This window comes from Gossypium hirsutum, chromosome D09 (assembly GCF_007990345.1).
Source record: "Gossypium hirsutum isolate 1008001.06 chromosome D09, Gossypium_hirsutum_v2.1, whole genome shotgun sequence".
In the NCBI taxonomy this organism is placed as follows: Eukaryota; Viridiplantae; Streptophyta; class Magnoliopsida; order Malvales; family Malvaceae; genus Gossypium; species Gossypium hirsutum.
Window position 1 is genome coordinate 45,175,013 of NC_053445.1, and position 25,308 is coordinate 45,200,320.

The 25,308-nt window shown below is 33.5% G+C and overlaps 2 protein-coding genes across 2 annotated transcripts; one reads left to right on the forward strand and one right to left on the reverse strand.

The window, feature by feature from the left end:
- Positions 1-9,862: 9,862 nt before the first annotated feature.
- On the reverse strand, positions 9,863-11,153 carry LOC107891132 (uncharacterized). Its single transcript, XM_041100859.1, has one exon. The coding sequence runs from the start codon at positions 10,911-10,913 to the stop codon at positions 10,359-10,361; it is 555 nt and encodes a 184-aa protein (XP_040956793.1). The 5' UTR covers positions 10,914-11,153; the 3' UTR covers positions 9,863-10,358.
- Positions 11,154-12,860: 1,707 nt separating this feature from the next.
- Positions 12,861-13,988, forward strand: LOC107891131 (60S ribosomal protein L12-3). The gene has a single exon (XM_016815810.2). It carries the CDS (start codon positions 13,244-13,246, stop codon positions 13,742-13,744), a length of 501 nt encoding a protein of 166 aa, XP_016671299.1. The 5' UTR covers positions 12,861-13,243; the 3' UTR covers positions 13,745-13,988.
- The last annotated feature ends 11,320 nt before the right edge of the window (positions 13,989-25,308 follow it).

The window sequence follows — 25,308 nt, forward strand, 5'->3', positions numbered from 1 at the left end:
TCTCTATCAAAAGCTATTTTGATTGTGTAATCGCCTCATTATTCTCTTCTCTATAAACATTTTTTAAGAGTAAATAAATCCGTTAAATTAAAATAAAATTCGAAGATGATAACAAAGAATAAATTGATTTTTATGCGTAAATGCATATATTGTTGTTCCAATAGGGTCGGAAGCGTGTAAATTATTGTACTAAAAAATCACACAAAGTTCAATTCCCAGGGAAGAGAGGTGGATCACATGGATTTCTTAAATACCAAGTCTTTCCTTAGACAGAATATCCCTTCTATAGTAATTTAATAGCACAATTAAATACTACTATTATACCCTCAAATATTGAAAGAAAAATAGGACAAGAAAGAACACAAGAGATTTAACGAGGTTCGGTAAATTATACCTACGTCCTCGGGCACTAACACCAGATGATAACTTTACTATCTCCAAAGTATTACAAACAAATAGAATTCCTTAAGAATTCTCAAATGGGAGAAGAGAGAAAACTAAGAGAGAAAGATTGGTTGGGATGAATTGAAATGAGAAATGAGAAATGAGAAGGCCTATTTATAGTTGAGGTTCAAGGACCAAACAATAAATAGCCCATTATCTCAAGGACCAAAAAAAATTATCCCTTGCCACTTTTCCAAAGTTGGTGGTTGTCATTATTGATTGTCTCCCATTAATGTTAATGGCAACCATTATTAATTGTCTTCCATTAATGTTAACAATCTCCACCTTGAAGATTTGATTAGGATAATCACATCTTCACACACTTCCTTCAACTCCCAAAATTCGATAAAGCTATCTTTTGTAGTGCCTACAAATGCGCTCTCGAGCGCCATACACCTGAAGGTGCTCAAATTCTCAGAATGTTAATCAAGTTCAAACAATGATTAAACTTGATTGTTGTTACCACCTTGGTCATCATATCTGCGGGATTATCTGCTGTTGGAATCTTCTGAAATAGAATTTTTCCTTTTTTCAAAGACTTCCCGCACAAAGTGATATCTTACGTCGATATGTTTGGTTCTTGAATGATAGACTTGATTTTTCGCTAAATAAATAGCGCTCTGACTGTCACAATATAAACTTATGTGACTTTGAACAACTCCTAAGTCTTTCAACAATCCATTAAGCCAAATAGCCTCCTTAACAGCTTCTGTAACTGCCATATATTCTGCCTCTGTAGTAGACACAGCTACTGTAGACTGTAAGGTAGACTTCCAACTCACTGGGGCTTTCGCAAGAGTAAACAGATACCCCGTAGTTGAACGACGTTTATCTAAATCACCAGCAAAGTCGAAATCAACATATCCAACTACAAACTGACCAAGTGCTTCATCCTGTTCAAAAATTAAACCAACATCTACGGTTTTTCGAAGATACCGTAGAATCCATTTCACAGCTTGCCAATATCCTTTTCCAGGATCATGCATATACCTGCTCACAACTCCAACAACTTGTGAAATGTCAGGCCGCGTACACACCATCGCATACATCAAACTCCCAACTGCATTAGCATATGAGACTTTTGCCATATATTCTCTTTCTTCTTCAGTTTTCGGAGATAATTGAGCACTAAGTTTCAAATGAGAAGCAAGTGGGGTACTTACATGTTTTGTGTTTTCATTTACACCAAAACATTGTAATACCTTTTTCAGATATTGCTTCTGATTCAAACAAAGCTTGCCTCTCTGTCTATCTCTACTTATCTCCATGCCGAGAATCTTCTTGGCCTCACCTAGATCTTTCATCTCGAACTCTTGATTCAACTGAGCCTTCAGCTTATCTATCTCTTTTTGGCTCTTCGAAGCGATTAACATATCATCAACATACAATAGTAGATAAATGAAAGATCCGTCATGCAGCTTCTGCAAATACACACAATTGTCATATTTGCTTCTTGTGTACTTCTGCCTTCTCATAAAGCTATCAAATCGCTTGTACCACTGCCTCGGGGATTGCTTCAATCCATATAGCGATTTGTTCAGCTTACAAACCCAATTTCTACCACCAGCATCTGTGTATCCTTCGGGCTGAGTCATATAGATCTCCTTTTCTAACTCACCATGCAAGAAAGTCGTCTTAACATCAAGTTGAGCTAGCTCCAAATTCAACTGTGCTACCAAGGCCAACAAAATTCTAATGGAGGAATGCTTCACAACAGGGAAAAATACATCATTGTAGTCAATTTCCTCCTTCTGAGCGTAGCCTTTAGCTACCAATCTTGCCTTGTAGCGAATATCCTTCTTGCTAGGAGATCCATCTTTCTTTGCGAATACCCACTTGCATCTGATTGCCCTTTTACCTTTCGGTAATTGCGCCAACTCCCAAGTATTGTTCTTCCGGAGAGACTGCATTTCTTCATCCATGGCGCTTTTCCATTTATCACTTTCTAAGCTTTGCATTGCTTCTTGATAAGTGATAGGAATATCATCAACAACGGGAAGGGCGTAGGCCACCATATCAGTAAATCGAGCAGGTTTACGAATTTCTCTCCGTGGCCTTGCAACTGCAACTGGTTCTGGTGTACTTAGTGGTTCTTGGGTCAGAACCTCTTCAACCTCTAATTCCTCCATTGTGGCTGGAGAATTAGACTTATTAACTGGGCAAATCCCCATCTGCTCAAACTCCACTTGTTTTGGAGTACACTCCACCTGCTGTGGAGTATTGCTCGTCTGAATATCTTTATCTGCTACCTTTTTCAATGTGGCAGATTCATCAAAGGTAACATCTCTGCTACAGATCATTTTCTTTGTGCTTAAGCACCAAAGACGAAATCCCTTCACTCCAGAAGTGATTCCCATAAAGAGAGCTTTCTTTGCCCTCGGATCTAACTTTGACTCCTTCACATGGTAATATGCAGTGGATCCAAACACATGTAAGGAATCATAATCTGTAGCCGGTTTTCTAGACCATACCTCCATAGGAGTTTTTCTTTCTAATGCAGATGATGGCAAACGATTAACAAGATGGCCAGCGTATGTCACAGCCTCAGCCCAAAATTGCTTGCCCAATCCAGCATTGGACAACATACATCGAACTTTCTCCAGCAATGTTCGATTCATACGCTCTGCCAATCCATTCTGCTGTGGTGTATCCCTAACTGAGTGTCGAACAATACCATACTCTTGGCACACATCGAAGAACGGATCACTTTTATATTCCCCTCCATTGTCCGTCCTAAGCCGCTTGATTTTCTTGCCAGTCTGGTTTTCGATCATATTTTTCCATTTAAGAAAAACTCTAAGCACTTCATCCTTAGTTCTATGGTATACACCCAAACTCTTCTGGAAAAGTCATCAACAAAAGTAACAAAGTAGTGTTTTCCTCCCAATGAAGGTGTCTTGGAAGGCCCCCACACATCTGAGTGAACATATTCCAAAATACCTTTTGTATTATGGATAGCAGTACCGAATTTCACTCTCTTTTGCTTTCCCAGAACACAATGCTCGCAAAATTTTAATTTGCAAGCCTTTGCACCTTTCAACAATCCTTGCTTTGCCAGAATTTGCAAGGATTTTTCGCTGGCATGTCCCAACTTCATATGCCACAACTGTATTGAGTCCAATTCTTTGTTGCCGGAAGCTGCAGCGACTGCTCCAATAACTGTACTACCTTGGTAGTAATACAAGTTATTTTTCCTGATGCCCTTCAATATCACAAGTGCGCCAGATGTCACTTTCAAAACCCCATCTCTCATAGTAACAACTGAACCATTGGATTCCAAAGCTCCCAATGAGATGAGATTTTTCTTCAAACTGGGCATGTACCGAACATCAGTTAGAACTCTGGTTGATCCATCTTTATTCTTTAATTGGATTGAACCTATCCCAACAGTTTTACAGGCATTGTCATTGCCCATATAAACAACTCCTCCATTTAGTTCTACTAAATCAGAGAACCACTCCTGGTTAGGGGACATATGATAGGTACAACCCGAATCCAATATCCACTCATCTGAATGGAACGACGATGATGATGCAACCAGTGATAGTTCAGAGTCACTAGTATCATGCTTAGCAACACAAGCATCTACAGCAGCTTTTCCCTTATTCTTCAGCTTTGGACAATTTTTCTTCCAGTGGCTTTTCTCATGACAAAAAGCACATTCATCTTTCCCGAGTCTGGACTTTGACTTTGATCTCCCCTTTTGAGTTTTCTTCCGAGTGTATGAACGACCTCGGACTACTAAAGCTTCTGTATCTCTGATTGAGTTTTTCTGTTTGTCCTTCTTTCTCTGTTCATAACTGTATAAGGCCGCACAGACTTCGCTCAGAGATATATCATTCCTGCCATGAAGTAGAGTAGTTTCTAGGAACTCAAACTCCTCAGGAAGTGACCCCAACAGCATCAAAGCCAAATCTTCATATTTGAATGTCTCATCCATATTCAGCAAATCAGTGACTGACTGATTAAATTTGGTGATGTGATCATTCATTGTGGTACTTGGGACGTATGTGAAGCGAAACAGTCTTTTCTTCAAGTGGAGCTTATTTTGACTGTTTTTCTTCAAAAAATTTTCTTCAAGTGCCACCCACAACTTATTTGCAGAAGTCTCCTTTGAAAAAGCATACCTCTGCTCTCGAGAAAGGCATGATCGAATTGTGCCACATGCCAACCGATTGATCACCTTCCAATCTTTCTCCTGTACATCATCTGGTTTCTCTTCATCAATGGCAATGTCTAGACCCTGCTGAAAAAGGGCATCTAGAACCTCACTTTGCCACATACCAAAATGGTCCGTGCCATCAAAGATCTCCACGGCCAGTCTTGCATTTGCAATTGTCGGTCTTGTCCACATGGACGATGTTGAAGCTCCTACACCGACCGTTTTCTCCATAATCTTTCAATATACCTAAGGAAATCTTTTCTGATGTGGAAGATCAGTTCAAACTGCAACCACAGAGCATACTACGATTAACCTTCGGCTCTTGATACCACTTGTTGTTCCAATAGGGTCGGAAGCGTGTAAATTATTGTACTAAAAAATCACACAAAGTTCAATTTCCAGGGAAGAGAGGTGGATCACATGGATCTCTTAAATACCAAGTCTTTCCTTAGACAAAATATCCCTTCTATAGTAATTTAATAGCACAATTAAATACTACTATTATACCCTCAAATATTGAAAGAAAAATAGGACAAGAAAGAACACAAGAGATTTAACGAGGTTCGGTAAATTATACCTACGTCCTCGGGCACTAACACCAGATGATAACTTTACTATCTCCAAAGTATTACAAACAAATAGAATTCCTTAAGAATTCTCAAATGGGAGAAGAGAGAAAACTAAGAGAGAAAGATTGGTTGGGATGAATTGAAATGAGAAATGAGAAGGCCTATTTATAGTTGAGGTTCAAGGACCAAACAATAAATAGCCCATTATCTCAAGGACCAAAAAAAATTATCCCTTGCCACTTTTCCAAAGTTGGTGGTTGTCATTATTGATTGTCTCCCATTAATGTTAATGGCAACCATTATTAATTGTCTTCCATTAATGTTAACATATATATGTTACTATGAAAGTTCTAACTCTGGTGAATTTAACCATAAAGAGAGTCATTTTGAAATGGTAAAACTGACTCTTATGAGGAGCAAATGCTTTTTATAGATAAGGAATAATAGTTAATTTAGTCTTTAATTTAGTTTCTATTCTTTTATTTGTAGCAGATAGATCCTCAGCCTGATGTTGTTCTTATATGATTCATATAAAAAATTCAAAAAAAATATACACATATTTAACAGTGTTGTTCTTATTTATTTTGTTATATTTTAACTTTTTTTATACTTTGAACTAAAATAGACATATAAATTCGATTTAAGTAACAGTTAAGAAATTTAAAATTTTGAATAATTTAATTAATAATAATTCAGTATTAACTAAATGATGGTTTGAATATCCTAATTGAAGCGATTTATGCTAAAGCAATTAGAGTGTATTACCTTTTAAATAATGGAAAATAAGCCTTCAACATTATTATCTTAAAATGAAACTACAAACTATTCTTTAGCAAAAATTAAAATATAAAAATTGTGAAGCAAAATAAAATTAATTTCTCACCCACGGATCGTGGATATATCTAATACTCTCTTTTTTTTTTTTTGAATAAACTGAAAATCAGTATTTAATTGGTTAAAAAAACCCTCTTATAAAGTAGAGGTGTCCATGGTCGCCCGGCCCGACGGTCCGCCTGAAATATAGGAGGGTTTGGGTAAAAATATAGGCCCGAAATATGGGTTTGGGCAAAAAATGAGGCAAGTTTAGAAAATGGGCCGGGCCTCGGGTAAAACTTTTTGGCTCGGCCCGGCTAGGCCCGAAAATATATTAAATATATATTTTATTTTTAAAATATACTAGTTTTAGTTTTATTTTAAGTTGCAAAATGTGAGATTTTGTTCCAACAATTAATACAATTAACAATTAATAATTTTACTAACAAAATATTAGTAACAATTAATAATGAATAATTTGATATAATTTGATAATTTTAGTAACAATTAATACAATTAACAATTAATAATTTTATTAACAAAATGTTAGATTTTACAAAATGTTGACTGGTACAAAAAAATATATAATTTGATACAATTTTAATAACAATTAATTTTAATAACAATTAGTTTTAATTTTAATAAAAATATAATTTTAATTTTAATTAAAAAAAGGGGCCGGGTTGGGCTCGGGTTCCATATTTTTCCCCGGGCCAGGCCTAGGCAAAATCTCAGGCCCATATTTCGGGCCGGGCCAAGCCCGGGCCTAGGAAGCGGGCTGGATTTTTCGGGCCCGGCCCGGCCCATAGACGCCTTTAGTGTTATCATGCTATTTATTTTCAGTGTCACATCAACATATTTTAACATTGTCAATGAAATACCTAGAAAAAGTATCAAGTTGGTTTCTGATTTCTAAGTTTAGATATCAATTAAGTCAACTCAAATAAAAATTTAGAAACCAAGTATAAATTGTTAAGTGTAAGTAGAAATAAAGTTTAAGATTGAAAGCAAAAAGATTTTCTTATTTAGTTCGGCACTCTTAATAAGTAAGATTAAAGTATAATAGATAAATAAATAAAAGTTTTCCAATATTTGTAATAAATTTTTAATTATAATTATTGATATAATTGTAGATTAAAAAAATATTTAGTATATTGTCAGTGGAGCTTTTAACAAGGTTAAGATGATAATAAGTGTCCAATAGATATAATAAAACATTTTAAAAATTAAATATAGAAAAAAAAAGGGACACATTAGAATTTTTAAATCTAGTTATAGAATTAAAAAAAGTTTATAGTGAATATACCAAATATTAACTCGAAATAAATAAATAGAATTAATATTTAGTACACAAACAATGTACTTTTTTTTTATTCAACAAAAATACTTAAAAAATTACCATTTATCTTTTTTTAATATTTTATTATATTTTTATACAACACTTATCAACCTTCTAACATTGCTCATGAAATTAAACTCTATGAAATAAACATTAAAGACATGTTTATCCATAGGGGTTTGAATTTCAACATTTAAATACTGTACTTGATAATGAGCACCTAGTTCTTATTTTTCAGGGGCATAATTCAGGGCCATCACCAAATATACCAATAAAAAAGAAAATACGTAACCCAGTATTCAACCAAATGTCACGTTTTCATAGGTGAATGCCTTCGCTTAATATTTATTCACATTGAACTTTCCCATTGTTTCTTTTAAGAAAAAAGAAACCCTGGTATTAAGAAAAAACAACTTACTTCAAAAATCAAACTCTATTGCCCTTTTCATCTATAGTATTATCCTAAGTATCTATCTTTAGAAATTCATCTCGCTTCATCATTTAAAAAATATCATATTTAAATTTTTTTTATTTAATGAAAAAAATTAAGATTTTAAATTTAAATTTAACTTATATAAAGCAAATGTAGTGAATTAATTCAGTATTTATAATAATTAATAGTAATTTAAATTATATTTTTAAATATATAATGTATGCAACAACAAAAAATCACCTTTATTACCAAATCCTAGACTAATTATTTTGTCACACAACCAATGGAAAAAAGAAAAGAAAAGCATAAAACAATGTGCTCGAAAACAAGCAGCCGCTGCTTGTTTGATAAATTATATTTGGACAACAAAATTAGGTGCAGTTTTCTTTGTTCTTTTTGTTAGGATGAACCCAAACTATAATAGATTATGACTAATTATAATTAAATCAAATTTAAAACCTAGATAAGGTATCTTCTTTTTCTTTGTTTAATGCTGATTTGGGGGAACTATTTCTTAATGGACTGTCAACTAACAATCCTTTATTATTTTTCTTCAAGCTTAAGTAAAACTATATTAGATTTAATCTTTTCTTGATTTTAAATATAAATTAATAAACTTTTTTTGAAAATTTTTTTAATAAACCTTAAATTTTTTATAAAAAATAACCATCCAATTATTAATAATAGACCACTTTTAAATATAAATTAACAAACTTTTTTTTTTGAAAAAATGAATTAATAAACCTTAAATTAATAAACTTATTAATAAACATTTTTCAAAAATAATCTCGGTTTAACACTCCACCACTTATTTTTAGAAGGAGTTTAGTTCATAGAAAATAAGATTATATATGGTAATAAAATTATCAGAATGTATAGTTATTTAGCATATTATCAAGTAATTAGTATGTTACATTATCTTTCTTTCTTTATTTCTTCTTCTTTCTTTTTTTTTTTGTTTATTTGGGTGCAATACAAGATTTTGTTGCCTAATTAAAATAAGGTAAGATTATCCAAAATAATATTTTATTAAATTGTTCTTATTATATTTTTTAAAACATATATAAATACAAAAGTTGGACAATTTTAGACATTACTAGAAAGAAAAATATTTATTTTGTCATCAATGAAATTTTAGAAATTACAATAAAATTAGGAAAATAGCATATATGTCTCAAAATGTATTTAAATTTAAAATTTAAAAAACAATTGTAATTATGAAATTAAAAAATTATGATAAATATATGTATTCTTAATTTAATTGTGAAACTAGACCTATTAAAAAGTAAAGTATTAAGTAGTGTAATTGAAATTAGTCCAATCCAAAAATATAAATAATAATCTAATTAAAGTCAATTCATTTTGATAAAAATAAATAAATCTTATTCAATTTGACTAAACTAGTTGCTTTATTTTATCTAACCTAGACTCAATTAAATTGTCACAAATGATAGAAAGAAAAAAAAAGAGAGAGAATAGGTTACAATGTAATAAAACTATAAAACTATCATAAAATCAACATCACATGTTCAATGTAATAGGCCAAAAATTGGTATGTTTGGGACATAATTTTATCTAAATCTTATTCAATGTTCATAGTATGATTTATCTAAATCTTAAGTGAACAGTCGTGTGTATGGCTCATGTGCTTTGATATATTGAAAACATGTCTCTTGATGTAATGGGCCAAAAATTAGTATGTTTGGGACATAATTTTTGCATGACATGGCTTCACTCACGATAGTTTAAACCCTAAAATTATAGTTCAATAATCACTCACGGTAGTTTAAACCCTAAAATTATAGCTCGATAAAAATTGGGAATAGTATATTATGAATCATGAAAATGTATATGGCTTTAATTATGAAACAAAACATATCACTTTCAAAATTGAAATTTAATTATTGAAATCAAGATATAATAGTTTATCGAGTTATCTTCGACACATCACATAGACAGTGACAATTATTTCTTTTATTAACACACCGGTAGGTATGCGAGAATAAGTTGTTATCAGATAAAGAAATAAACTTTGTTGACATCAAACCATAAAAATAAACATTTTGAATAATAATAATAAATAAATAAATAAATAAAAGAAGAAGCTAAGATTTGTCTTTTATTTATTTATTTTTTGTTTGTTCAAAACAGAAGGTAGATTTGTCATTTGCTTGAAATTGACTTGAACAATAAATAAAATTTTACTTAAAGTATTGCTCTTAGCTCCCCTGTTGCTATCTTGCCAACTACCACCATTTCAATGAGATTAAATCATCATCATCATCATCCACAATTTATTTGAATTTAATTTCCGTAATTAATAGAAATAACCCAAAAAAGGGGGCTAAACTTACCAAAAAAAAAATTATCATAGAGATCTGCTAACAATCTCAAAGCTTGAATAATTACATCATCCCAAAAACAAAAACAAATCCTCTGATGACTCTCAAAACACTGAAAATCAGAGGATAAAATTTATATATATGTAATTATATATATGGCAATTAAAAATTTGCCAATTCTTACTCTAAGAAAAAAGAAATTGAAAAAACGAAGAAGAAGAAATAAACCTGGGTTGTTGTTTGATGATGTTGTGGGTTAATCTTCAAAACCTGTTTTTTTCCAGACAGCATTCCTAACACGACGCAAATCTCTTCCTTTCAAAGTCCTTCCAATTCCTTCATGGACAGAAAAGGAAGCTCCTCGTCTCCTAGCCAAGTACTCATGCGGTGGAACCCTTCCGTCGCGATCACCGTCGTCATCGCCGTCGACAGCATCTTCATCGGTCTTCCCATGTTCCCTGTACTCCGCTTTGAGAATCGTGGACCAGTCAGGGATGTTGACCGGCAATGAAGCAGAAGCAGCAGTCATTTGGGCACTCCTATGGTTATTATTATCGCTAATCTGAAACTCCTTCTTTTTGAAAGCTTTCTTAGAGGAAGCTCGGTAACTTGGCAATGGTTTTTTGGCTTCTAAGTTGGTTGTTGCTTGATCATTTGAATTGTTCCATACATCCACCTCATCGAACTCCAGCAGATGATGATGATGATGATGATCAAATGAAGGGTTGTTGATGAGATTCCCATCATCAAATTCCATAGTTGGGTAGATATATCGTGGTTTTGAACCAAAAAAGATCCTACTTGTTGCCATTTTTGCAAAACCCCAAAAACAAAGAAAGAAACAAGGCAATATATAAAATCTTTTTGATAAACAGTTGCTGGGTTTTCAAGAAGAAGAAATATTGGGGAACCGTCTTGGCTTTCTATTAGTTTCGCCTTGCTCTTTTATTTATTTGGCTAGAATTGTTGATCACGTTGCATTTTTATAGTGGTGTAGTGGATAACTTCTCTCTTTGTCATAACCAAATCATTTGTTAATAAAATATAGAGTGGAAATTTTATCATGCTTGCTTCCTCAACCGCTACCCATGGGCTTCCCCATTTGATTTTCTCTCTATAATTCAATCTAAAAAGAATGGGATAAAGTTGACTATTTAAAGTATGTGTTTCATGCAATAAAACATTGACTATTTCGATAAAAGCCCAAGACTTAAGTGATAAAACAAATTGCCACGAAACAGCTTCTACCACTTATTACAAAAAAAAAAAATTCAAATTTTATAAAAAGAAATATAAAACCAACATTGGTTCAATGATTTGCATATGATTTTTTAATTCAAATGAATATAATTGGATTGCCTTTTTAATACTATACAGTGTCTAAAATACCGTAGAATGACACGTAGGACACTATCTCCAAAACCAATACTAAGTTGGTAATAATTTACTTGTGTGATGGGCCCTGCCGAAGGGTGAGGAAAACTTATCCAATGGGATGGGACCAAGAGGCTGAAAAGGTGGGCCAATCAGATACCTCCATTAATCACTCCAAGAATTTCATTGGCTTCTTCTATTTATTACACACGCTTTCACTGAGTGACTGAGGGGCGTGGGGCCCACTTTCCTTATTATTATTAAAAATGAAGAAGAAGAGATCAGAGCGTCCATATCTTGACACATCACCTACCGCAGTTTTTTCTTTTATTTTTTTTGTCGTGATGTGTGGATGACGTGGTACGTTATGACTAAATGAAATGTAGTTATCCAACACGTGTCATCTGCATGGAGAAGCAAGGAACCACTGAACACTGTATGGGAATTCTTTTATTTTTATAAATTTGGATAATTTTTTTTATATATATTAAAAACTGTTTGAAGGTTCATTGTAATTTCTACCAACACTTCTTTCTTATAAGTTATAATAATATATGAAGCAGTTGCTGTTCTTAATTTTTCGGAACTTTTAAATGTCTTGAATATACCATGAAGTTATTGCAAAAGACTTATTGTGTATAATTTTTATTTGAGTCAGAAAATTTAAATAGAAATTTAATTGTCATGTTATTCAATTTATTGATAAAAATTTTCTTTTTATAATAATATATTGTCATGCTAAATTCTCGCTAAATTTTGTCGATAAAAACGTTTTATTTGTACCAGATAGACGTGTATTGAAAACCTAAACCCTGGATAAATATGCATCATCATATGGAAGGTTTGACCTAAAATAGTCTAATAAAGCTATTAACCTTGTGAAGTAATTTCAGGTTTTATCCTCCGCTTGGACAACGTGTCGATTTAATTCAATAATGCTCGTGGAAATAAATTAAAACGAAATCCCAACGCATAACAGTTGAGATAAAAAAATCCTAGGCATGCATACCATGCTATAGACTGACCTAAAATCTATTGATAATCTTCTTATAAATCGTATTGGGATAAACAAATGCAATAACCTAATAATGCTGTCCTTACTTTGAATATTAGTAGAACCTATCCTTATCTTATCGAAAGCCCTTTATAAGAAATGATCCCATTTTTGTTTTTAAATGTAGTTAAGCGTCCTTTGTCTCATAATGGAGTTCCTTGGAGGACTTAAAGGATGCATGTGGCGTGTCTAGAGATTCTTTATCAATTGGTAGGGTTCACAATATATGGCAATTTGACACACAATCCAAAAGTAGAAAGCTTTTTTATTCTTTTTTCCTTTGACGTTTATATAAACCAAAGGTAGTTTTTTTTTTGTCTTCCACAAAATTTGCAAGTTTTTGTAGTTTTTTTTTTGTTTTTTAAATTGAGAAAATGGGCTATGGGGTAGATAGCTTTGGGCCAATGCATGAAACCAGTCTTCAATTTCATCAAGTTCAGGGCCTCTCACTTAGGGTTCAATGTGGATTCATGATAAACTCCTTTTGATATCAGGAACCCATTTTTATTGATTCAATTGTTGGGTCGGATGAACTCGAATTCTTTTAATGCTAAGAAAATTTCGCTCCATGGCCCAAATGCCCCAAAACCCTAATTTCTCACACCTTTTATCCCCTCTTTCCCGATTCTCCTCCGCCGTGAAATCTCAGTTTTGCCTTTTCAGTTCTTACACTTTGGAAATCTAAATCATAAACAGCATCATCGCCGCCAACCATGCCGCCGAAGTTTGACCCGACCCAAGTCGTCGACGTCTTCGTTCGAGTCACCGGCGGTGAAGTTGGAGCTGCCAGTTCACTGGCACCCAAAATTGGTCCTCTGGGTCTCTCGCCCAAAAAAATTGGTGAAGATATCGCGAAAGAAACCGCCAAGGAATGGAAGGGTTTACGTGTCACCGTCAAACTGACTGTCCAGAACCGTCAAGCCAAAGTTTCGGTGGTTCCCTCTGCCGCCGCTTTGGTCATCAAGGCACTGAAAGAGCCTGAGAGGGATCGTAAGAAGACAAAGAATATTAAACATAATGGGAACATTAACCTCGATGATGTGATAGAGATTGCGAAAGTGATGAGGCCCAGATCCATGGCCAAGGATTTGAGAGGAACCGTGAAGGAGATTTTGGGAACTTGTGTCTCCGTCGGTTGTACGGTTGATGGGAAAGACCCTAAAGACCTGCAGGAGGAAATTTCTGAAGGGGAAGTCGATGTTCCCTTGGAGTGAAAAACAAAGTGATATTATTTTTGAAGTTTGTGTTTAATGATTGTTTTCCTTTTTGTAAGTTCTTGATAAATGTTAAAAATGATGATTGAGTTGGGGTTTAGGTTTTAGAGATAATTACCGTTTAATGATTTTGCACCGGTATTTATACTCTATGATTGAGCCATGGATGCTCTTTCTAGCTTTGAATGTTTTCATGAATGTGTTTATTGCCTATAGAATAGCAATGGATTCTCAATGTTCATCATTTCCATTGTGGAATCCCTAGCCTTAAATTTGAATTACAGTTAACCTCTATTGTTGCAAATATCTTATGCTGGAAGAGGGAACAAATTCCAAATCTTGATTTAACTTATCTTCTATGTTTAAGCAGGGGGTACAAGCATTTCAATGGTAGTAAACCACATCGGAGCTCATCCAGGTATTAGTAAGTTTCCGTTTTTATATTTTTCATACAATTAATGAGAAGTTATAAACTGGTCATTGCCATTATTGACATTAGAATGATAACATTGACCATTTTCTTGTTGATGACTTTTTTAACCTATCTATATGCATAAAGTTGATTTATAATTTCCATTAAATTTTTGCTTTTCCCTTTTAAATCATTTTATTTATTCATGAATCTCATTTTGTTTTCCTTATTCATTAAATAGATTTTAGTTTACTTGATTTATTAACTTCATTTAATGTTTTGCTTTATTGGTTTATTCACAAAACCGATTAGGTTTAGTGGGATATTCTTTCTTTTGTGCCATTGATGTTGCAATGAAATTTGTTCTGTTGGCATCTCAAGGTTTAGGGTTCGAGTGCTGGTGTTAACATCCCTCCCTTTAAATTGTAATATAAGCTTTGATTGTACCCAAAAAATAAATGCTTTTTGGTACTGCCATTGCTGTTTTAATGCTTTCTGCACGTATGATTTGTGAACCATGTGCTATAATGTCTACTTCTTTGTTGACCAATAAGTTTGTGTAGAATTGGGATAGTGTGTGTGGTTGGTGAATCCATGGATTGATTGTGACGGTGAGTGATTTTGAAAGCAACTAATGCGATTCATGATAGTGTGCGCATGAGTTCAATAACGAGTTAGACATAAAAATCCTAAGTTGCAGCTATGAGAGGATACGTAAGTATAATGTTTTGCTGGGAATGATAAGAAAGGTTTAAGACAGTTTATAGACAAGGTGATACGGGGTTGCGCGCGGACCAAGATCGAGTTGCCAAGTCACGAGAAACTCCTACGAAAACCCTAAACAATTAGATCTGAAACGAAACAGAAAATTAAAAGATTAGATTTTTGAATTTTCAGATCTGAAATAAAATCTCCAAATCAGCAAAGAATCAAATTGAGAATAGAAATAAGTGTTAGGGTTCTTGAAACTCTCAAGGAGATTGTGATTCTGCCCAATTGAACACCAAGATAGTTTTCCCCAAATTTCGACAATCTAATTTCACCCAAAAAGAGTATGGAAAAACCCTAGAAATTGGGGATTTTTGGGCTGATTCCTTAAGATAGAAAAAGGCTGAAAACACAATAAGAACAGAAAATAGATTAGATAATGATTCAGCACAAGTAGAAATAAAGAAAGAATTGACAGTAAGAAATTAAAAGATAAGTCCTAAGAAGCCTTGAAATCTCGAAAGATCTCACAACTCCCTTCAAACGGCTCTAATCTCCCCTCCAAAGAACATCAATGGCAAGAAGAAGGTTGAAGATGGCTCCCACAATCACAAGATTGTTAAAACAACTTCTAAAGAAAACTCAAGAGAGAAATCTTGGAGAAAACTCAAAGAAAATTCTGCTCTCAACAAATCTGAAATTTTAATAATAATGATAAGTGTTTAACAAGGTGGACAGCCATGCCTTTAAATAGGCCTTATAACTAGTCCTAATCTAATTAGAAAACTAAAATAAAAAAACCCCTAATTATTTTAATATAAAAATTCGGTCAAAGGTCATTTTATCTGGGACTCTTGGACTGAATATTGACATAAAAATTTAAACTAAGTAAATAAATAAATAAATAAATAAAAATAAAAATAAAACTTTACAACTTGGGCCACTTTGACAATTTGGCCTGATTTTCAACTAAGTATGGATGGATTTCTTGATTGGGCTGGGAATTTGCTTATTGGGCCTCGCCTTCAAGAATTTGGGCTTTTGTGACTCGTATCATTCCCCCCTTCCTCAAAAAGATTCGTCCTCGAATCTGAAAAATCAAATGAACTCGACTTTACTCTATCGAACGGGACTAATGGCAATTGAGTCCACTGAAAAGAATAGCCATAAGATAGTAAATAGCAACGGAAACAAGCTTGTAGTCCAATCATAAGCATAACAGAACATGTATAACGCATGTGAATGGACAGATTCAGATTACCATGCAAACAATCTAATTTACTCACCACTGCCTCGTCAAATATTTGAAACAAAGATGGACATGTTTTAAGGCATTCAGTCGTCTCACATTGTTCCCACAAACCATGAATAAATTGCGAGTAATAAATCAAATGGTAAACATAATCGTCACAAGTAGGTATTTGAAAAGATTCACATGGTTCACAGAGTTGCATAATCATACCATGCATTAATCGACGGTCTATAGATTCACTCACACATGCATTATCAAAAACAAGAATCTTTTTATCAACCATCAAAACAGATAGAATAAATAAAATAGGACAGTCAAGCACGTTTCGATCTAAGTGTTCATCAACACGATCTTTATCACTATCCGAGGAGTACAAAAGTGTTTCAAAGGTTTCAAGCATCTTACCTCGATAAGCAGAAGAATAAGGGTCGATTTTACCTTTTTCATTTAAAACAAACCTTCGCTCATCGGGGGCATAGTGTAGTCGAATCTCCGTTGTTGAGTTAACCTTTGTCAAATGGAACTCAAACTTCATGTACAACCACATAAACTGTTTAAGGCACGAATATAAATTGAAAACAAATTTGAAAAATTTCGTTACCTTATTCTCGAAAACAGATTTGGACAAATTCGAGGATTTTACACAAGGTAAATCAAGAGAATAACAAATCACGCTTCTTTTCGTAATGACTTTATCAACCACAATCGAAGAGTAACAATTAATCGGATCAAAATGAGGGGACCTTTTAAGAACTAAGTCACCAAAAGTTTTATCAATAATTTTCAAATCTGCACTGGACTCGGTTTCTAAAATTTCCTTACCTCGCTTACCTTCGGGATCATGTAGTGTGATTTCATCTTTGCCTAAGTTGATCGTATGAAAGCGTCTTTCATTTGAGAGGTATTGAAGTTGAAAGTTATCTTTCGATCTTTCAGGAACCTGAAAAGTAGCAACACAAGAAAAATTCATATCTTGGTTAGTGGAAACATTCCTCACTAGCCTTTCCTCGTCTTTTTCTTTTGTTTCTTTTTCTAACTCATTTTCTCTTCTTTCTTCAACTTCTTTTTCAAATTTCTTTTCTGTTTCACATTCCTTTTCACTCTCAATCTCTTTTTGCTCTTTTTCATTCTTTTTTTCTTTTTTCTCACTTGTTTTAACAGAATTTCTCAGTTTGATTTGGTCCTCATGGACTTGTTCCGGAGTGAGCGGCACTAAGGTAAGTTTCTTTCCTTGATGCTTGAAAGAATACCTATTGGTACGACCATCGTGAGTGACTTTTCGATCCAGTTGCCATGGTTCTCCTAGCAATAAATGGCAGGCTTGAATAGGTACTACGTCGCACACGACTTCGTCTTGATATTTACCGATAGAAAAGGCGATGCGCACTTGTTGAGTGACCTTAAATTGGCTTTCGTTGCTAAGCCCTTGTAGTTGATAAGGTCGTGGATGCTTGGTAGTGGTTAAGCAAAGCTTTTCCACCATCGTCGTGCTGGCTACGTTCGAGCAACTTTCACCATCAATAATAACTCTACAAAGCTTACCTTGTACATGGCAGCGAGTATGAAAGAGATGTTCTCGTTGCTGCTCGCTCTTTGGTTTTGCCAAAGAGGGTTGTCCACGATCATGAAGATCATAATCAGTTCTAGGGACACGCCGAGGAGCGCGCCTATGAGCAGGAGGCTGGTTATCCACATCGTCTTTAATTTGATCTCGATATTGAGGCTCTTGATTCAACCGCACCTCATTGATAGTAGCAGTCAACGCTCGAAGTGCAGCAGCCTGTTCGTCCAACTGTTGTTGGAATTTTTTAAATATGTCACTAGTATTATCACCTGTAGACATTTTTTTTAAAACCTGCAAAACACTCAACACTCAAAAATAAAAGTTATCAAACCTCACCGTTAATCACTCAAAAAGAAAAAATCAAATTCTCAATGAGGTTGAATTCAATCTTGTGAGTTCTTTATCAGAGTTTATATCAACCAATTAGAGAGTGTGAACCAAACTACCAAAGAATCCTAATTTGCACTAGGATGCCAAAAACTGACGAGACACCAATTGATTCGTGTTGCACCGAGGAAGAAGTTGTGCACACGTTTAAATCCTACTAACACAAGAAACAAGAAGGTGTTAGATAACGTAAAGGAAGAATAAAGGGAAACAAATGAAAACCTACAGCTAAGAATCAATAAAAATTGCTGAAAACAGAAAACCCGAAAAACTGCGGAGTAACTTGACAACTTCGTTCGAGGTGTTCCCGATCTCCAAAAATCACGAAATTAAATCTGGAGTGTCCTTATATATTGAATTTTTGATTTGGAAATTTTGGGCACCAAATTCAACCCGCTAAATCTTTTTTTAAATTTTTATTGAATTTCGTATTTTTTTATTTTTTTGACTTTTTTGACTGATTTTTTTGCGGGAATAATTTTTTTATATTCAATCACAGTGCCAAAAATATGTATGTAAAATTTCAGATCAATCGGACAACGTTTACCCACTCAAATGAATTTTTTTTAAACAATTTTTCTGGGTAAAACTGCCGTTTATGCTTTAAAAAATAGAGATCAGTTTAAAAATCAACCAAGAACACCCAAAACGCCCAAAATCTGATACCAAATGATACGGGGTTGCGCGCGGACCAAGATCGAGTTGCCAAGTCACGAGAAACTCCTACGAAAACCCTAAACAATTAGATCTGAAACGAAACAGAAAATTAAAAGATTAGATTTTTGAATTTTCAGATCTGAAATAAAATCTCCAAATCAGCAAAGAATCAAATTGAGAATAGAAATAAGTGTTAGGGTTCTTGAAACCCTCAAGGAGATTGTGATTCTGCCCAATTGAACACCAAGATAGTTTTTCCCAAATTTCGACAATCTAATTTCACCCAAAAAGAGTATGGAAAAACCCTAGAAATTGGGGATTTTTGGGTTGATTCCTTAAGATAGAAAAAGGCTGAAAACACAATAAGAACAGAAAATAGATTAGATAATGATTCAGCACAAGTAGAAATAAAGAAAGAATTGACAGTAAGAAATTAAAAGATAAGTCCTAAGAAGCCTTGAAATCTCGAAAGATCTCACAACTCCCTTCAAACGGCTCTAATCTCCCCTCCAAAGAACATCAATGGCAAGAAGAAGGTTGAAGATGGCTCCCACAATCACAAGATTGTTAAAACAACTTCTAAAGAAAACTCAAGAGAGAAATCTTGGAGAAAACTCAAAGAAAATTCTGCTCTCAACAAATCTGAAATTTTAATAATAATGATAAGTGTTTAACAAGGTGGACAGCCATGCCTTTAAATAGGCCTTATAACTAGTCCTAATCTAATTAGAAAACTAAAATAAAAAAACCCCTAATTATTTTAATATGAAAATTCAGTCAAAGGTCATTTTATCTGGGACTCTTGGACTGAATATTGACATAAAAATTTAAACTAAGTAAATAAATAAATAAATAAATAAAAATAAAACTTTACAACTTGGGCCACTTTGACAATTTGGCCTGATTTTCAACTAAGTATGGATGGATTTCTTGATTGGGCTGGGAATTTGCTTATTGGGCCTCGCCTTCAAGAATTTGGGCTTTTGTGACTCGTATCACAAGGTATTTGGGGCTTAAAGAAAATAAATACAAAAAAAAATCTAGTGACCATATTAGGCAAATTTATGTATATGTAGAGGTGAATATAGGTGTGAAAGAGTTGAAGAATAGGAATATCCCATTTAAATAAATGACTCACCATTATCTTGGTATATTTGTCATTGATCCCAATTGCACACTCACTTTCTTGCAACAAGATGGGAATTCATTCATGTGTCACTAACCAAATGGAGTAGGGCCAAGCATAAGGCAGTTGAAATTGTTGTAGAAATTCATTATCAGTAATATGTCAAAATTTATGACTATTTTAACACACAGACCAATCTTGGAATTACTAATATAGTTTCTGCAGACTCAGGTTGATACTACGCCTACAAACTAGCTTTCAACAGACATAGATATCTCTTCTGAAATAGACTTGAGTTAACAGATAGTTGTGGTTCCAAGATTTGTTTGCTTAAGTGATCTTAGGCATATTGTTGTTTCAAGTGTCTAATGTTATTAGAAAATCTGTTTTCACATTGCAGGGAAGTTAGGAATAGTTGGGTTAGTGACAAATTGTCTGGTTAATATGCTGAGCCATCTGTTTAGATGAGGTGTTTCTATTGTTATCTCTTTCACTCATCTATATTTATATTAATTTGCCAAAGTATGGTTCACTGGATCTGTGTCAATGGACACTTTTGCTTACAGAGTTTTTTTTTTTCATTTTCTTGCTAATCTGTGCAAACTTGACATTATCTTTATGCTTCCATCCGTACGGCCTTACTGTTTTTCTATCAGCAAACACCTATCCTTTTTGCAACTTTTTCATGTATACACTACTACTGAATTTAGGACTCTGAAATCAGACTCATGTACACTGTGCAATTTCTCTTTGACACAATGAGTATAGATTTCTTATTTTTAGATATGCGCGAACCATCTAAATTGCTTTCAACCCCCACTCCTACATTGGCTTCACATGCTTCCACTTCGGACCCAACTACATCATTATCCCTCTCACACTCTCAGAAGCTTCATAATTCGAATATTCACATGCACCAAGAAGCATTAAGACGATAATAGAAGCCCCAGCAACATTCCTTAATAGCAATAGCATTGTCTGCATGTATGCAAATCCTAAACTTCTTTTTGCTTTTAAGTTGGTATTAATTAACTAAAAAGCAATATTCTATTTATAAAACGTTCACTTGTGATCGATAACATGTATGGCAAATATAATCCATGAAGCAAATCGTATCCCTTGTTGGTTAGTGTTAATTCATTCCTAAACAATAATTATATATATTTACATGTTTTGAAAGGATTATTAGTATCTACATCTTCAATATCTATATAATTTTGATAATTTTTTTTACTTCGAATCTCAAATTCAAACATGGAGTCTTTAACCTTGAATTTTGTATTTGAAACATTAAAATTTTGAGCTTTAAATTTTAGACTTTGGATTTGGGGATTGGCATTTCAAGTTTTAGATTCAAAGTTCATTTAATGAAAAAAAAATTATTAAAAAATTATCAAATAATTTAAAAAATACACAATGATATGACACCTTTATTTTATATCATAATTTATAATGAAGTGCATATAAAAAAAAGTCTCTCTCTCAATATAAGATCATCACACGTGGTATCTTTGGGTGAATCAAGGCATGCCCATAATTTCTAGAATCTTCTCCCTTTCTTTCTCTTTCCAAAGTAAACGACGAACTACCATCAATTTACCCTATGACTCGACCTACAATTCTATTTTCTTCCTCTTGATATTTTTAGTCATTATCCTTTGTCCATTTAACCTCTTTTCCCATCCTCAACCCTTCGCAAATCTGAATTTATTCCTTTTCTAAAACAGAAAAATCAAAAAAGCTTTTGTTTTTTTCTTCTGAAGCTGTTGGTGTTTAAACATCTCTCTTCTTCCCTGGATCAAGGAGGAAGAGAGAGAGAGATTCACATATCGATTAACCCTTAATTTGTTAATCATCATCAAATAAACGATTCGAAAACCCCCTTAATTTCCAATGGCTAAGCAAAGTGTAATAAGATGTCTAGCGATGGAAGTCGCTCCTGCTCCTATTATTTTCCCTCTTAAACCTTCCCATTCACCGCGTTTGGAAACCATTGTAGAAGACGCCGACGAAGAATACGGCGACAGTCCTTAAATTCCAGGATTCTACGCTGATTACTCCACACTTGATGACAATGTAAGGAATGCGTGGAATTGTCTATGTTCATTGAATCATGTGGGAGAAGCAATCAAAACCAAATGGAGATTGAGAAAAACCTAAGCACTTCTTAATGCACAAATGTAGTGTAGTTTTATGCATCAGTGACTTCTTTCGTTGTTCTGTATATATGGTCTTCCAACGAAAACACGTAAATAATTTCAATTTAAATTCTTTTTCATAAGACGCTGCAGTTGTCATATGAAATGCATCTTTCCCTTAATATCTTATCTATGCGATGTAAAATTTGTTTATTATATCAATCTTAATAACAGGTATCAGTTTAAATCATAAAATCACATTTACTTTGAAAAAAAATCACTGGATAGACTTGCTTTCATTTAGAAAAAAAAAACCCTACAAGTAGGGGAGTTAACCGCCACAGAGGTGAGCATAAGTTTTTTTACCGGTGCCGTTAATTGTTTTTTGCTTATAGTTCCTTTACTCGTTCGTTTTCAAATGAAGAATTTGTTCCTTCTAATTCTGTTTTTAGGCTTTCATGAACTTTTCATCCATGGAAGAAATGTTTTCCATTAAAGTTTTCTCACGACAGTTTTGTTTATTCTTATGGCACAGTTTTGTTTGCTTTTATGTCATGATTATGTTTGATTCTATAGCACGGTAATTTGGGTTTCTGTTTAGTTTTTTTGGTTTTCCAAGCAGTCTGAGAGAAAGAGAGTAAAGTCTTGGTTCGATGATTTGTTGAGTGGTTGTAGTGGCGGGCGAGGGGCAGGTAGGGAAAGGCAACGTCAGACGACAAGCCCAAATGGGTTACAGGAGAAGCTTTGCCATTAAGCGCCGTGGAGAGTCGGGTGGACTTTCAATTGCCAAGGATGTTGCCATTGGATCGAGGAGTGGATATGGACTAGATGCTATCATCTTGGAGCGGAACGAGGGCTGATTGGGGGTGAACAAATGGTGGTGAATTTTGCTGGAGTCGAGGCCTCTCGTCATTCGTTTGTCATGAGAGACGTGTGGTATCAAGAGAGCTCTGTACGTATCAATGTAAAAATGTTGGTTTTAACAAGGGGCAACTCAAACAACGGCTGGATGCGCATGGATCTTCCCTTTGACAGGATGCTAGTCAACGAAATGGACCCCGATCGTTATCTTATTGTAGAAGACTACATTTGTAATTCGCGGTCTAATTAGACAACATCTTGCTCCGAACGTAAGAATTGCTAAGAGTAAAATTCGGGAAAAAGGGTCGATTGTATGGGAAATACTACAAGAAGTTATGCAGGGACATCCTGACAATTCTAAGTACAATTAGAAATTCCAAATTATATGTAAATTTTTTATTTTTTATTATACTTTTTAGTTTTTTGATATATTTTCTATTTTGGTCAGAAGAATCCTCCGAATATTCTGGTCATGACGAAAAGTGTCCACGAAGGTGGTGTGGTGGATGAGTCAGGCTTGAGGGCGATGGTGGCAAGAGATGGAGGATTGGAATGGGTCTCAACGATCAGGGTGCTTACCATTGGTTTGTTTACTGTTGGATGTTTCTGCTACCGTCTGCTCCTAGCAACGGATGTGGTCAATGGTGAATTTGGGAGCTTTTGAGTTTCTTGGTATTTTGGTTTTAGATGTGGAAAGCTCAACTGTGGCTTAAATCTATACATTTCTTTTGATGTTTTTTTTAAGTCTAGGGTTTGTATTTTGTTTGGCTATTTTTTATTCTCATTTGTACAAAGTTGCTTTATTGATTCAATAAAGATGTCCAGCCTTTGTTTCAATAAAATAAAATAAAATAAAACACTATTTTTTGGAATTAATAAATTTGATCCTTTACTTATATAGTTTTACATGGGTCCGGCTTGACATAAATTTAAAATTGTCACATGAACAGCTATATAATTAGGTCTCTCTATTTTTATAATGTCACATAGGCTCAATGCTTTAATTTTTAGTTTTGACTCCTTATATTATGCTAAAACTTGAAATTTAATCCATTTGCATTGATTATATATATTTTAGCCCCTCTATTTTTATAACGTTATTAATTAGTCGAAATAGTTAATATTATTAACTAATTAAATCAAAATTTTGACATTAATTTTCTTAAAAATACTACTTCAAACAAATATTTTATCATGACAAGTTTAAAAGGTTTTTTAAAGAAATCCTAATTAATATTTTCAATATTATTTTTATCGTTACATGATTATTAAGTAATTTTAAAATGTCACGTCAATGAATCTAATAGAAGAATTTTAACAACGATAAGAACTAGACCTGAATTTTTAAATTCGAAAAGTAAGAGATTAAAATTTTGAAAATAAAAATAAAGAACTAAATTCTAAATGTAAAAAATGCATAAAAATTTAGAGCATATTTTAACTTTTAAAATTTTACTTTATAATTAAATACAAGATTTGAACTTGAATCCTCTTTAAAGAGTATAATGTGCCTTATTATAACAACAACACTTGTTGATTATTCAAAGACTAATATTAAACCTAAGTTATAATTTAAGTGGTTCAATGCAATTAAGTCTTAACATTTTAAAACGATTTTGAAATATTCATTAATGTAACAATTTTATCAATGGATATACACGATCAAAGTCTACCAGAAATTTCTATACTATTATATAAAGTTCATTTTAGTTCCTCTACTAAAAAATGCTCTATATTAGCTTTTATACGTTAAAATTTTATTTAAATTATGATACCTTCATAATTTGTCATTAAGTCAAAGATAATTTACATAAAATATATCATGTCCAATTAAATCACTCATGATCGACTAGACCCATGAAAACCCAACAAATAAAAAAAAAAAGTATGGTTGAACTATCGCACGACTGAAGTTTATAATTATTTTAGTCATATAATAGTTCAAAAGTATAAATCATAGGTAAATCAATTAAATATAATATATTTGATCTAAATTATTAGTAACTAACAAGATGTACATAATCGTATAGACTTTCTGCTCAATATACACTGATAGAACCGAATCAATGTTTTGAAATAGAGAAACGTGTGAAGAGTGTTCTTCTTCTTTGGGGATGCAGACTATCAAGTTTAAATCCAATCAAAATGTGTGGTTGATTCGAATTTGAGACAAGAAATTATTTGGTTTTACACTGTTGTTGTCCCATGCGTGTGTGTGACTTGGTGCTTCACTTCATCTTTCCATATTTTCCACATGCCTTTAGCGTAAAGGCGCAGCAATGCTACCGCCGCAACCACCGCCACCCTCTTTGCCTCTTCCAATTCATAATTTCCTTCGTTTTCAACTCTATTATTATTATGAAAGAAAAACGCATCCACCGCCCTTTCATATTTATTTTGTCGTACAAATAATTCTTTATAATTAAATACGAGGTGTAATTATTCAAACTCTTATATTT

Bases quoted from the DNA above. Each gene is read 5' to 3' on its own strand.
- LOC107891132 (XM_041100859.1), bottom strand. From the start codon at position 10,913: ATGGCAACAAGTAGGATCTTTTTTGGTTCAAAACCACGATATATCTAC.
- LOC107891131 (XM_016815810.2), top strand. From the start codon at position 13,244: ATGCCGCCGAAGTTTGACCCGACCCAAGTCGTCGACGTCTTCGTTCGA.